We start from the raw sequence: 12,732 nt of genomic DNA, 5'->3' as shown, positions 1-12,732 counted from the left end.
GAAGAGAGGAGGAGGTAGCTACAAGGGCTCTGTAGGAAAGGGATGGAAAACAGCGGTGGCTACTTCCAGACAACAGATATGACCTGACTTGCAGATTATTGTCAGCTTTTTTTTTTTTTTTTTTTTTTTTTTTAACTGACAGCTTAGGGGGAAGCATCTGTTAGATAAATTGTGAAACAATCACTCATCCTCCAGAGAAGTCTGTTTCAGTGCTGGCGCTCTTAAAAGGCATTGCTTAGGAGATTTGAGTGTGAACTGGCTGATCCTTCTCTTTCCCCACCCGAATGTGGCAGTACCGATTAAAGGGATTCTTTTTCCAGTGTCACAATTTAAAATGTAGGAAGAAACTAAGGGTAGATCTGCTAATTGTTTCCTACATAAAGACCTGCCAAATCCGCTGTGCTATTTGTGTTGCAGCTTTCACATTGCACTTTTTTCCATACGTTAAAAAGAAATGGTTTTGAACATTTAAGCAATTGCCAGTGCTAGTTCCTGAACAACATTCCTTTCACAGTAGGACAGCTGTACACAAAAATATTATTTACTGCCATTTGTAATAAATCAGACAGTTCTAAATGCGTCACCTCCATCCTGTCCATGAAAGTGAAGAGAGAAGAAAAAGTGCATTCACTTTTTTACCTTGCTGAGAGCTGTTTTTCTAAGACAGGCCCAAGTCTATGTGATGAAGTTCAAAGTAACTAATACTCGCATTTGTATGTCCCTATGCTGCAATAAATATACAAAAGAGGTGACATGAAGTCAAATTTCCCCATTCATTCCAGTGACATCTGACAGTGGTGGGACTCCTTAAGCTGCAAGTGTCCCTGTTGCTGGACTCAGACAGCAATCTGCTTGTGGCCTTTCATATATGTTTGTGTTTTTCTAGGCCTGCAGGATGGAAACCCTACTTTTTGTATTTTTTTCCTAATTTCTCTGCAGTTGTATTTCGAAGCCACAAGGAAGTTAAAAAAACAACTCTTATTGACCAGTTACTTTTGTGTCAGTGAGACACAGAAAAAGTGACAAGACAAAAACAATTTCTTCCAAAAGACAAGTCCCCAGAAACCAAACCAAAACAACAACAACAACAACAAAAATTGATAGTTGTGGCTTAAATCCCTTTTTATCTGAAAATAGAAATACAGTGAATTGGGAGGACCCAACACACTACTAGAAGCAGCTCCAGAAAATTGTTGGTTGGACCACTGTAGCTGAGCTAAAACAATTTTGAAATGGAGTCGTGATTCACAGAAGCTACATATCCCAGCATATTGTCTTGCCTTTTGATCCAAGCAGCAGAAATATGAAAAGCCAGACTGGGAGTGTATTAAAAGGAAACACTGCATGGCTGAGGAGCTTCCTTAATGCTACTTTTTTGTTTTGCTTTGTTTAATATTAATGTTGAGCATGACTGACTGCATAGGTAGAGATCAAAGGGACTTACAGGTAGCATTTTTTTTGTCTGAACATTTGGAAAACTAATGTGTAGAACACTTGTATGTTCTGTTTAAATTAGTGGCAGAATAAAATACTGGTGGCATTCCTCCATCACAGTATATTGTACTCTGGACTGTGGTTCTCCCCTGAAAGAATGTTAAATGGGCTTCTGTAGCAGGTTGCCCAGCTGGCTTCCTGGTTGGGCAAAGCTTTGGCAATGGGTTTTGAGAGCTGTTTTTCATAGATGCAATGCTTCTTCCATTAAAGAGATTTTTTTAATTATTATTATTTTTTTTCAAAAGTCACTCTTTTGTAGGCTTTGGAGAGGAAAAAAGGACAGAACTAGATATCTTTTTCTTTTGTCTTTTAGATGGTCACCATGTGTGGGAAATGGAAGCCAAAACTGACAAAGAAATGTGCAAGCCAGTAAGTCTGCCTTAAATATTTTAACATCAAGATGAAAAATATATACTGCCTTCTCTAGCACTATTACTAAAGAGGGATTTCCAAGCCTTTGGCACTGTGTCTCCCCACTGAAACAGAACAAGTACTTAGGCCTCCCCTCCTGGAAATCTTTCTTTAATGGGAGCATGGGGTAAAAAGCCTTCGTTGGAATATATCCCGAAAGTAGAAGAGACCATTTGGAAAATATTTTTTCATTGTCCAGGATGGGCCAGCCCTGTCTGCTCATCTTCTGTCTTGCTGGGTTGTTTCTTGCCTCTGCTCCCAAAACAATTTCTGAGCATTTTCCCTGGCTTTCGTGTACCTTCAGCAGAGGAAATGTGAGTCCTCTCACAGGAGATCAAACCCAGTGTTGAAGAACTGTGGCTTACTCAGCTATGACTGTAAGTGGGAAATATGGCAACTATTTTACTTCTGTAGCAATAAGCAATGGTCTGCTAGCTGTGAACCTGCTGGAGACATGCAGACAACCAATTTAAAGACCTCAGCTGAAAACAAGCCAAATGTTAAGGTTAACATTCCCCTTTATTCTTTCAGAGTACCAAGGGAAGTTTTCATGGTCACAGCAGATTTCACTGTGCATTTATGGAAGCTGATGCCCTAGCAGCCAAGTCTTTTCTTAGCCCCATGCTAGAGCATTTGTTATCTGACAGTGGAACACCATTTGCACGATCTCCAGAGCTCCAACCTGTAGAACTAGATATTCTTGCAAGATCTCCCATCCACAGAAATTAGCATGCTTAAAACTTCCTTAGTTGTTATTCTAATAAATAACTAAATAAATAAATTTTGGAAAGTGGAGATACTTGAATAATCATATTCCGGTCCTAATTCTCCTTTCAAATTAAGTTATATTAGGGCAGGATGTGTTGGGGACAACCTGCCAGCTGAGTGGTTGTGTTTTCTACTGCCAAGTTGTTGGCCACAGTTTGATTATAGCTCCGGGTTCTTGTCAGAGGCACAAGGGAGAAAGCATTATCTATACACAATATTGTACTTGCTGTCCAAAGCGAATAGCTGAAGACTAATGAATCTGTAAAGACGTGAGCCATGCTAAAATCTCATTTTCCCCGTTAAGGAATCTTTTCCTCCAGGTCCTGTTTTGTTCCACTGGTTTTGAGCTGCTTAGTCTCACGTGAGGCTCTTCACAGCTCTGCTCCAGAAGTGTGCCAGTTGTTGGCTGTTCAGACAGATGTCCCAGGTGACCTCCTGTGTGCTATTCTGTATATAGCAAAGGCATCCTAACAGAACCTACTCAGTCTGTGCCTCATCCACATTGCTGTCCCTCCACTGAAACAAGCTTGACAGCCTTGGATAAGAAGACAGAGGAGAGCCTCAGGACTTTCTGAAAACAGGCACGCTGTTAAATGTGCTCCCTTCTACTGGGCTCTGCAGTGCCCGTCTCCAAACCCAAGCCCTTCTCAGCCTCTCAACCCCATGTATAAAGAAGGAGTACCCATCCTGCTCACCAGCGTGCCTTGCCTGTGCTGAAATGGCTTAAAGCTGGAAGGAGTTGTAGGGATTGCCCGACACACAGGACACTGCAGGCTGCAGGAGACAATCCCTGCCAATGAAACCCAACAGTTCTATGTAGAGAGTACATTCTTCCTTAGGAGATGAGTCTTCTCCTTCCCAGGGTTAACATATAAATATGTCTGTACACTCTTCTGCCCCAGTCGTGCCCTGACCTTCTGATTTGTTTGTTTTTGCAGAATTCGTTGGTGGTTGAGATACCACCTTTCCGCAATCAGAGAATTACCAGCCCTGTTCAGGTCAACTTTTATGTCTGCAACGGAAAGAGAAAGAGAAGCCAGTACCAGCTTTTCACCTATCTTCCAGCTAATGGTAACAAAATATGTTTCTTATCTGTGCTAGTAAAAATGAGAGATAATGATGGCAGCTTAGAAAGATATATGGCACTGATAATTCTTTAGTAACCTGAGTAACTTGCAGGCATGCCCAGTGCTGTAAAATGAGAGTGAGAAAGAAACCACAAGGGTTGCCTTTCTCTCTGCTGCCCACACAAGAGGCCTTCTCTGTAAATTATTTTATTTTGTATTGGTGACAGAGACCTGTTGGAACAAGGGCTTTTTTTGCTTTGGGGAGTTGACTTGCACCTGCACAAGCTGACGTGTACTCACAGATTGTGAACCTGCTGAAATCCCTGCTCGTTTGCTGTCAACCCGCAGTGTGACTTTTTGGCCCCAGAGGGTACACTGGATTTGAATACTACTTCTGAGTTCTCACCACAACATTGTAGTGTGCAGGGCTCTGCTGGGGGTGGTGTGGGGATTCTGCTTCCAGTCATCCTTCACCTTGCTGTTTCTCTCAGGGTAGAAACAGTGCTCCACATTGGTCCTACTCTTGGGCTGTAATGAAAATTCTGATGGGTATGAAGATCAGAGTATTTAAAAACACTTAGAATTTATAAATGTTTATTTAGAAATGTTTAAAAACAAGTGTGCCAATTTATTTTTGAAAGTGTATATTGGTAACTACAAAGTGACAATAAAATATTCATGCTAGCTGAATTCCAAGCAGGCTTGTATGAAGATCCTAGTATTAAGCAAATTTAGATTATTTCTTTTAATCTGGAATGGCTCTTTTGATAGGAACACTTTTTTGGGAAAAAGGGGGGTTTATTTTGTTTCTGATGTTTTGGAAATAAGTGGAATTAAAAAAAATGATTAGGTTCATGCTTTTTGTAGACTTTACAAGTGAAAATAGTCCTTCCGAGGGTAGTATCCACAAAGCAGTCTTTGGGTCATGCCACATGACTTGAAGAGCCCTGCCACCTTTTTGCAGGTGAAATCCCATAAAATACATGGTTGAAATTCCACCTTGTTAGCTTTTATGCACTACAGACTTTTATCAGGACCTTAATTTAAAATAAAAGTACAAGAAACCTGACATGGGCAACAGAATGCTTACTGCATATGTGCTGAGTAGTTACGCCTCACTGAATCAGCATACTTATGCAAACTTGATCCCCAGTGGATATGTCTGTGTATATTTAAAGACTGCTCATTTCTTAAATTGAAAAGAGTTGTTATTCTCTTGCAGAACTCTTTTCAACAACAGAAATCTGTTTTAAAGGTCAAAAGGTATTGCCTTGCCATCCAAGTATAATCCCATCATAAGTATTTCAAATATACATCCACTGAAAATTGCTGTTTATTAAGCAGCATCTTTCCTCTCCAGCATTTACATAGGCCCTTTTTTTTAACATTATTCTAAACCATGGGAATAATACTCACTGTTGCTAAGTCGGTTTATGATATCACCATTCTGAGGTTGAAACATGTAATGTTTCAACTGATGGGAAACAATGGGGATAGCTACCTAGTGACAGGCAACAGAGAACCAGCCTAGACTTTATTCTGCAAAGACATCTTTAATTATGGTAATTGTTGAAAACATTGGGAATCATGTTTAGTCTGCTGTACTGATTTGAATTCCTGTGAAATCTTTTTGTTTCAGTGTAGGGGAACCTGAAAGAAAAAATGTAAAACCAGAGTAGGGGAAGTGGAAGCTGGTATTGAATAGTAAATATGCCTCCCCCTGTTCCTGTTTGATTCTCCACTCAGATTTTCTTTTTATATGTAGATATGTACATGTAGGTAATTAAAAAAAAAAGTTCTTTTCAAACTCTCATAACAGTGGTAAGCATGAATATGTTTGTGTAATCATCAGGATTAATAATATAATAATAATTATCTATTTATTATGTCTGTGTTGCAACTGAAAGGTTTTGCCCTATGTTGCTGGTTGTTTCCTTTGTGCCTTTTAAAGATAGATATCATCAGCTTGACTACATATTCAGGAATCAGTCACAACAACTGAATCAGTCTTTTAAGCCACTGTGTTTCTAGGAGTCCATTTTAGGATGTTGCACTTTATTTGATTTCAGTCACAATGTTCTTTTAATGTTTCAAGGCATTATAAAAAAAAAAGTTTAGTTCATCAGGAAAAAAATAGTTGAGTTACCACTGTGTGATCTAGGTACAAAAAATTAAAGGAGGTAAGCAGTATTTTGGTCCAGGTAACGCTTTGTCTTTTGTCTAAATAAATTCCACAAATACAGAAGGTGTATTTTTTTGTCAACCAAATGTCAAAGTGGATCACCAAGTATGAAGAGTGGGTTTACATGTATCAGATACGTTGTCCTGTAAGCTTCTCATTCTGTCTTAGGACTAGTCAAAATGCTAGCATTTCATTGCCTACCATAATTCTGCAGGTTTGTTTCCAACGGGGTTTTTTAAAGCTGCATGACACACATTAGACATATTTTACAGCCCAACTAGACTGTGCCAAAGCAAAATACCATGTATGGGCTAAAGCCCGAATACTGCACAAGCACCATGGCTGTGCTCCTGGGGTGGGTATGTGCGCACACACACAGCGCAACCAGTGGGGCAGTCGCATGTGGCAGCACTGTGTGGCTGCCACCCAGACCACAGTACAATAGGTGTTTTTTTTTCCTGTAGCTCCTGTTTCTCCTCATTCCCTAGGGGAAAACAGCCAGTGGATCCAGGGACACGTGGCCTCACTCATCCCACCTCCAGTGGATGGTCCTATAGCGTCTCCATGGAGTACAGCTCTGTGACATGCAGCTGACACAAACTGTCCACTCCAGCAGATTGTCACAGTTCACCACCATAAGGCTTCTACTGTGCTGCAGAGATGTGGCAGGATTGTACTTTTCCTCTGTGTTAGCTCAAGTGTTTTGTAGAGCAGGGGCTTACTGGGTGAAGAGTTCCTGCCTCAGAAAGAAAAGAAATACTGTATAAATGAAAATCTTACTGCTCTATAAATGAAAAGTTTAAAAACCAAAACAAACAAACAAACAACAAACCAAACCAAATAAATGAACAAACAAAAAAAAAGTAGAGGCTTCAAAAATGGGAGACTAGGTCTGGAAAAGGAGCCAGCCTGTCTTTGGCTGGGGACAGACTATAAACCTAAGTTCTCATAATCTACTTTTAATTAAAATTTTGAATTACTGGTCCAGTTCTGCTGAATTTGAACTATCCCAAATCCTGTATTTGTCTGTATTGTACATAAATGGCTGCAATGGCTTTTTTTTTTTTTTTTAAGTATTGCTTCAATATTATTATCACTGAGCAAGTGCATATCAGTTTTGTCATGAAGCCTGCAAGATTTAGGCTCATCAGACTACTCCCTAGACATGCCCAGCACAGAAATATAAGTAGTTTCCTTACCATTCTGGCATAGGTGAATCCCCCCAGATCATATGGTAAGTACTAATGTGCTTTGCATTGCCACATCCCATTAGAATATCAGGAGCAAGGCCCAGCACCAGACGCTGCAGTCAGGAGTCTGTACAAAGCACAGTGCACGGACACTTGGATATTCTGCCTTTCAAATCTCTGTTGGCTCCATTATGTGCAGCAGAACATTTTGGAATACCGTTGTTGAACCCCGCGTTTGTGAACCCTACGCTCTAGAAAAATGCTGTTTTTTCATTTATATTTATGACTGTTTAATTTTGCTTCTATGACTTTATTACACCATTGGCATATATATGCCTTTCAAACAGGAGGAATAGACTTCTGAAATCACTAGACTTAAGCAGTAGCATTTGAAGTATAACCTAATCTGGAGAGAATGAAGAAGCACACAAACAACCTGATACGTATTCTGTGGTTCAAAATCCTGTGCTTTCATCTGCTGAGAAAGCTGAAAGAGTTCTTCAGCTCAGAGGCAAGAGTGCAGAAGACTTTAAATAACTCGTTGAATGATAATGGTTAGATCACTGTTTTTTCAGATTTCTTCCAAGTAGATGCATCAAAATAGAGGAAACCTGTTCAAGAACTTACTTTTTGCAGATAGGAGATAATGCTGTCTATGATTTCTGTTATCTGACAAATACTGGTATCAAGAATAGTGAACATAGAAATGTTTTTCTTTGAATTTTATGTAGACAAGTAGTGATATTTGACAAGGCAAAGACAGTCTAGTTTGTCCAGGAAATATTTGATTAGATGGAAAAAAAGAAAGTTGATGTGTTTCGTTTACTGGAATGAAAAATATGCTTTTGCAAAGAGTTGACGATAAAGCATTTCCGGTTTCTGTTTCTGTCAGGCTTCTTAATTTTCAAAGCATTATTAAAAAATCAATCCACTACGTTTAGTATTTATTAAAATGGTGTTGCTGTGCTGAGCGATTCTTATTTTGAGACGTGTTTAACCATCTCTAGGGGCAGATTTTTAAGTGTACAGCGAGTACACTTGTACACTTTACTTGTACAGTGAGTTTTTCTGAAATGTCTTTGCTTCCATGCAGGCACCTCCATAAGCCAGGGCAGGGGGGCTTGTGTATGTAAATCTGGCCACCTACATGAGGGGCTTGGTTAAGAACAGGTCCTTTGGGTCTGTGGGTGCTAGGCTGTGCCAAGAACCTGCCCGTGGTTTCTAGCTGTGCCTTATTATTGTTTGCAGCCCAGCAGTGCGAAAGTGAAGAAAGTTCTTAGTGTGCTTCTGAAAATGGTGAGCAGTGCCCACTGTACGTTTTTGTCAGCATCTTACTAACTTCCTGCCTCAGCTCTAAAATTATGTCTTGAGTGTGCTATAGATGAGTATAATCAGCAGTTTTCTAGTGATTACATTTAGCAGACGTGCCTCTGTTTCACCTCACTTCTTCCACCCACACTTCACTTTCTAAGTTAAAACCCTGTGTCAGTCACATTAGCAGAAAACAATAAAATGAAGATGCAAAGTGTTGCCACTCTAATGTGACACTGAGCACAGCTTTTAATGATCATCTCCTGACACATCCCAACCCTGAGTATTTGCTAAATTGTCAAGTCAAGGCTGGCAAAGCTTTTAACCTAACCGTGTCTACAAAATTATTGCAAGAAAGGGTGGTTGGGGGAGGAGTGGGGGAAGTGGGGCTGGGTTGTGAAAGGATCCCAAACTGCAGTGTATGCAACACAGTCACTGCAAGAAGGAGCAGTTCCGTGCTGGACATGAGCGATAAGGCACGATAAAGCACCCGGCACTGAGGAGCAAGGTGGGAAGGGGTATGGAGCAATGCTGCTGACTGGCCAGGAGCGTGGGAGGTCCAAGGACATGGGGCTGATGGGGAAGGAAATACCCGGTGCAGATCTTGGTGAGGAGAAGCAAGCACCCACCACCAAGGACCCCGAGCAGCACAGGCACAGAACCTGCCCAGCTTGCAGGCAGCAGTGCTGCAGCAGGGGGCACGACACAGCCATCCTGGGGGGCTGGAGGGAGGAGGAGGCATGGAAATGTGTAGGTGTTCCTTACACACAGACCCATTTTGAGTCAGTATGAGAGGACCGAGTGCAGCCGAGCCAGGCCTGAAGCCTCAGACCTGCTGCAAGTCTTTCTGTCGAGCCCAGGAAGCAGCTGGATCGCTGCAAAGCCTGTGCAGAGCAGGGCAGGGCAACAGGAGGGAAGAGGAGGTTGGCCACAGGGGATTTTTTTTTTTTTTAGATGAAAATATGAATCATGGTTGCTCATTTTTTATAGTATGTGCTGTTACAGTTTATTTCATTTTGGCTGCTAGATGGCTGATTGCTACTTTTGACATTTAACATGGTAACAAAAAGCAGGCAAGATTTTGTCAGAGTCCTGTTTCCATTTAAGAGGATCACTAAATTCATCATCAGCCCTGCTGTTCCATTCCCACAGTAGAGTGAGGTCTGTGGTGGCAGTGTAGGAAAGACGTTCACATTTCCCTCCAGCATTACACCATCGAGTACTTTTCCTCTGAGTTGTTTGATCCCCAGTGGAGTTGCCCACACTGTATCCAAATGACTGCCTGTCCTGGCCACTGGCCGGAGCCTAGCCAGGTACATCTGACCTGCAGATGTAGTTTTCTTGATTGGAGATGAACTATGCCTCCATGTACCATGCTCCATCTTCATCTGGAAGACCAAGAAGAAGCATTACCTGCCGTGATATCCCTGCTAAGTGCAGGGGTGGGCACGCACTGTATTGATGCCCCTGGATATGTATGACCAGCAGGCTCTGTTACAGCTGCAATGATCACTGATAACAGTTAACTTCCAGAATATGAATTTGTCCTCTGGTAGTACCTCCCTTTTCAAATATTCCCTATCAGATGACAAAACCCAGCCTGTAGTTTTGATCACTAAATCACTCTGCATGGACATTTTGAGAACTCCCTCCTTACTTCCTAGTGATTTCACATGCACATGTTAGTTTCCTTGTGGGGCTTCAGGATCTTCCAATTAGCTTAAAAGCCAAAAGATAAAACTGATGTAAGGGAGAACAGGGTTTAGAATTACATGGGCTGGATTACAGGAGATGGCTATTTTTGTTCTCTTCAAGTGGCTGATCATCATAATTAGTCTAGCCCAGTGATTGACCCTAAGGGGGAAGTGGTCCTGGTGATTGTTGTAGGTGAAATATGCAGGAGAGGATGTGTTTAGCTGGCTGTGGGAGGGACTGCCTCACTCCCTGAAGACAAAGAGCATGTCAGAGCCAAGATGGCTGAGATCACCCAGGTCGAAACCACTCTCCAGAGAGAGTGGGAATGCAGCACGTGGGGTGAGAGATGGTCCTTTGGCCAGAGAGTGTTGTGTGAGCTTGGGGAGAAAAGGGGAGGAGGGAGGCAGAAGTCCCTCCTGGTGAGCCCTTTGCTGTGGCACACTGTGGCAGGCTTGTACTGCTGCCTGCCAGCTCATGCCGCCAAGCCTGGGAGAAAAGGAGAGCCCAGAGGAGGTGGGCATACATTTTCTGCCTAAATATTCATAGCAAACAAAGTTAATTTTGTGAGCTAATTAACCAGTTAGTCCCTCTGCCTATACCACTGCAGATCTGTTACTGTGACTGTGATCCAGGGATAGGACTTGAGCAGTAAGGGTGTCCTCCTGCCAGCCCATCCCTGCAGTGCTTCCCACATGACTGTTGGTGACCAGAGCTGTGGGAATATCCAGCTGCCCCCACATTGCCTCCTTAAGGGACCTCTGCCCTCAGCCTCCACCCTCCCATTCTCCTCCCCTCATCGGGAGAGCAGGAGCAACGTCAGCACTGGTAGTGTAATGTCACGCCATATTGTCAAGCTGAAAAGACCTTACCCCAGTGAATTTTGACACACCTGACAGAAATGACTATAAAACTCCTTGGTCAGGTAGGGTGCGTCCAGCTTAAGACAGTGCATGAAGCTAGGTATTGTGCTGGGGGAACAGCAGTAGAGCAGTCCAGGTGAGCATAACACGGGAGAACTGGAGCACCCACCTGTAGGAATACCTCAGGTGAAAGCCACTGGTATTGGTCGTCACTCCTTATTAAGCCAAATAATCTTCCCCCTGCATCAGGGAGGAATATTTGTCATAAGGAGATAAGAAATCTTTAGAAGAGAAATCCCATTTTATACCTAAAAGATTAATCCAGTTCAGGCAGGCACCTGGTTTAAACTATGGGTTTTCAAGCAGCATCCCAGCATCTCCAGCCATACTGTCTTGACTGTAGCAGGTTCACACAGGCAAGGAGACCAAAGAGATTTGAAAACAGCAGTGCTTTGTCTTTAAAAAAGAGGTAGCAAGTAAAGTTGTAACTTGTTTCACAGGTCTTGCATTTTCCTTAGAGGGGAAAAAATAATTTGACTTGATCTATTCTTTTCAACATTGTAGGGTTTAATAAGGTCTTATGATAGAAAAGGAGTTGTTCCTTTTAAGAATTTTTCCCTTTTCTCTTGAAAGAAATCTAATGCATATTTTGTCTTTTGTACTAACACACAAACCAAATGCTCTCCACCTACCCTCCTCTCCTCCCCTCTTTGGTTTAACAGCGTATACACCAAGCTACCATATATAATCTTCTGTCTCATAAATAGGCATTGAACAAACTAAGAGATCAGCAGCTGTTGAGAAGCATTTAGTAATTGGGTTACCAGGAAAGCACTTTCTAATCGGATAATGGCACTGTCCAAGATTACCGGCTGAGATGTATGCACAAGGCTCCCATCTACCCAGATATTATTCCTGTACAAAAGCGTACATATGCATCTGATCCTATAAAAATATATACATCTAAAACCAAAGAGGACAGGCAGGTGTGTGTTAGAGGTAGCCTTCCCAACGAGCACTGGTAAAGCTCGTCAGCTTGTGAGGTGGTGCTTGCTCTTTCCCTACGGCTGTCCAGTGGTTCTGGGAACAGCACTGTGTGATGGGGATGCACGGCAGGACCCCTGCCCCGCAGTGACATTACCCCACATTTTGCCTGTGGCAGCAGCAGCACTCCTCTGTGCTCCTGCTCCACAGCCTCACCCGTGAGCACATCTACTCCCACCACTGGTCAGCCCACCTGCCCTGCAGCAACTTCAGGACTGGAGCCTGCCCCCAGTGGGCCTTACTGGGTGCACCGTGCTAATGCTGAACTGCTGCATCCTCGTGACCCACCTTGGCATAGGGAAAGGTAGAAGCAGGTGGGACAGTGGGTACTGTCAGGCTGCAGAGGAGCTCAGTGTTTCCTGTGCACAGGCAGCTTTTACAAGTGCCTCCTAGCTTGCTGAGAGGAGCACCTTTCTGTCAAATAGCATAGAAGATTAAACAAACAACACATACTAAAAAAAAAAAATTAAAAAAAATCCTTCTTTCTCTTATTTCCCACAACACTTCTTTAGGGGACTTTCTAAACTTTCTTGTGCTAGATAGAAGAATGTACACTTGAAAAAATAGATATATTTTAATGGGAAAGTTTTGAAAATCGTTCATTTGGCCTCATAGAAAACACTGTCTTGGTTAGGCAAGGTAAGACAGGACACCCATCTCATGTATTCCCAACAGGGATAACAGAAACGTGGCTTGGTCAATGCTCTTCT

At 42.3% G+C, this 12,732-nt stretch overlaps 1 protein-coding gene across 8 annotated transcripts in view; it reads left to right on the top strand.

The window, feature by feature from the left end:
- Positions 1 to 12,732, top strand: part of NFATC1 (nuclear factor of activated T cells 1) — a 120,410-nt gene that overhangs the window by 66,580 nt on the left and 41,098 nt on the right. For 6 of the 8 annotated variants that reach the window (XM_080581018.1, XM_080581016.1, XM_080581020.1 and 3 more), the window contains exons 7-8: positions 1,808 to 1,863; positions 3,612 to 3,744. In XM_080581018.1, coding sequence (XP_080437144.1) covers positions 1,808 to 1,863; positions 3,612 to 3,744 — 189 coding nt within the window. Of the gene's footprint in view, positions 1 to 1,807; positions 1,864 to 3,611; positions 3,745 to 6,386; positions 8,768 to 12,732 lie in introns of those variants that run through there. The other 2 variants (XM_080581022.1, XM_080581021.1) reach the window with 2 other exon arrangements.

Source organism: Anser brachyrhynchus, assembly GCF_964034855.1.
Source record: "Anser brachyrhynchus genome assembly, chromosome: 2".
In the NCBI taxonomy this organism is placed as follows: Eukaryota; Metazoa; Chordata; class Aves; order Anseriformes; family Anatidae; genus Anser; species Anser brachyrhynchus.
Note: the sequence above shows the minus strand (reverse complement) of the source record. Positions and strands in the feature narration are given on the sequence as shown.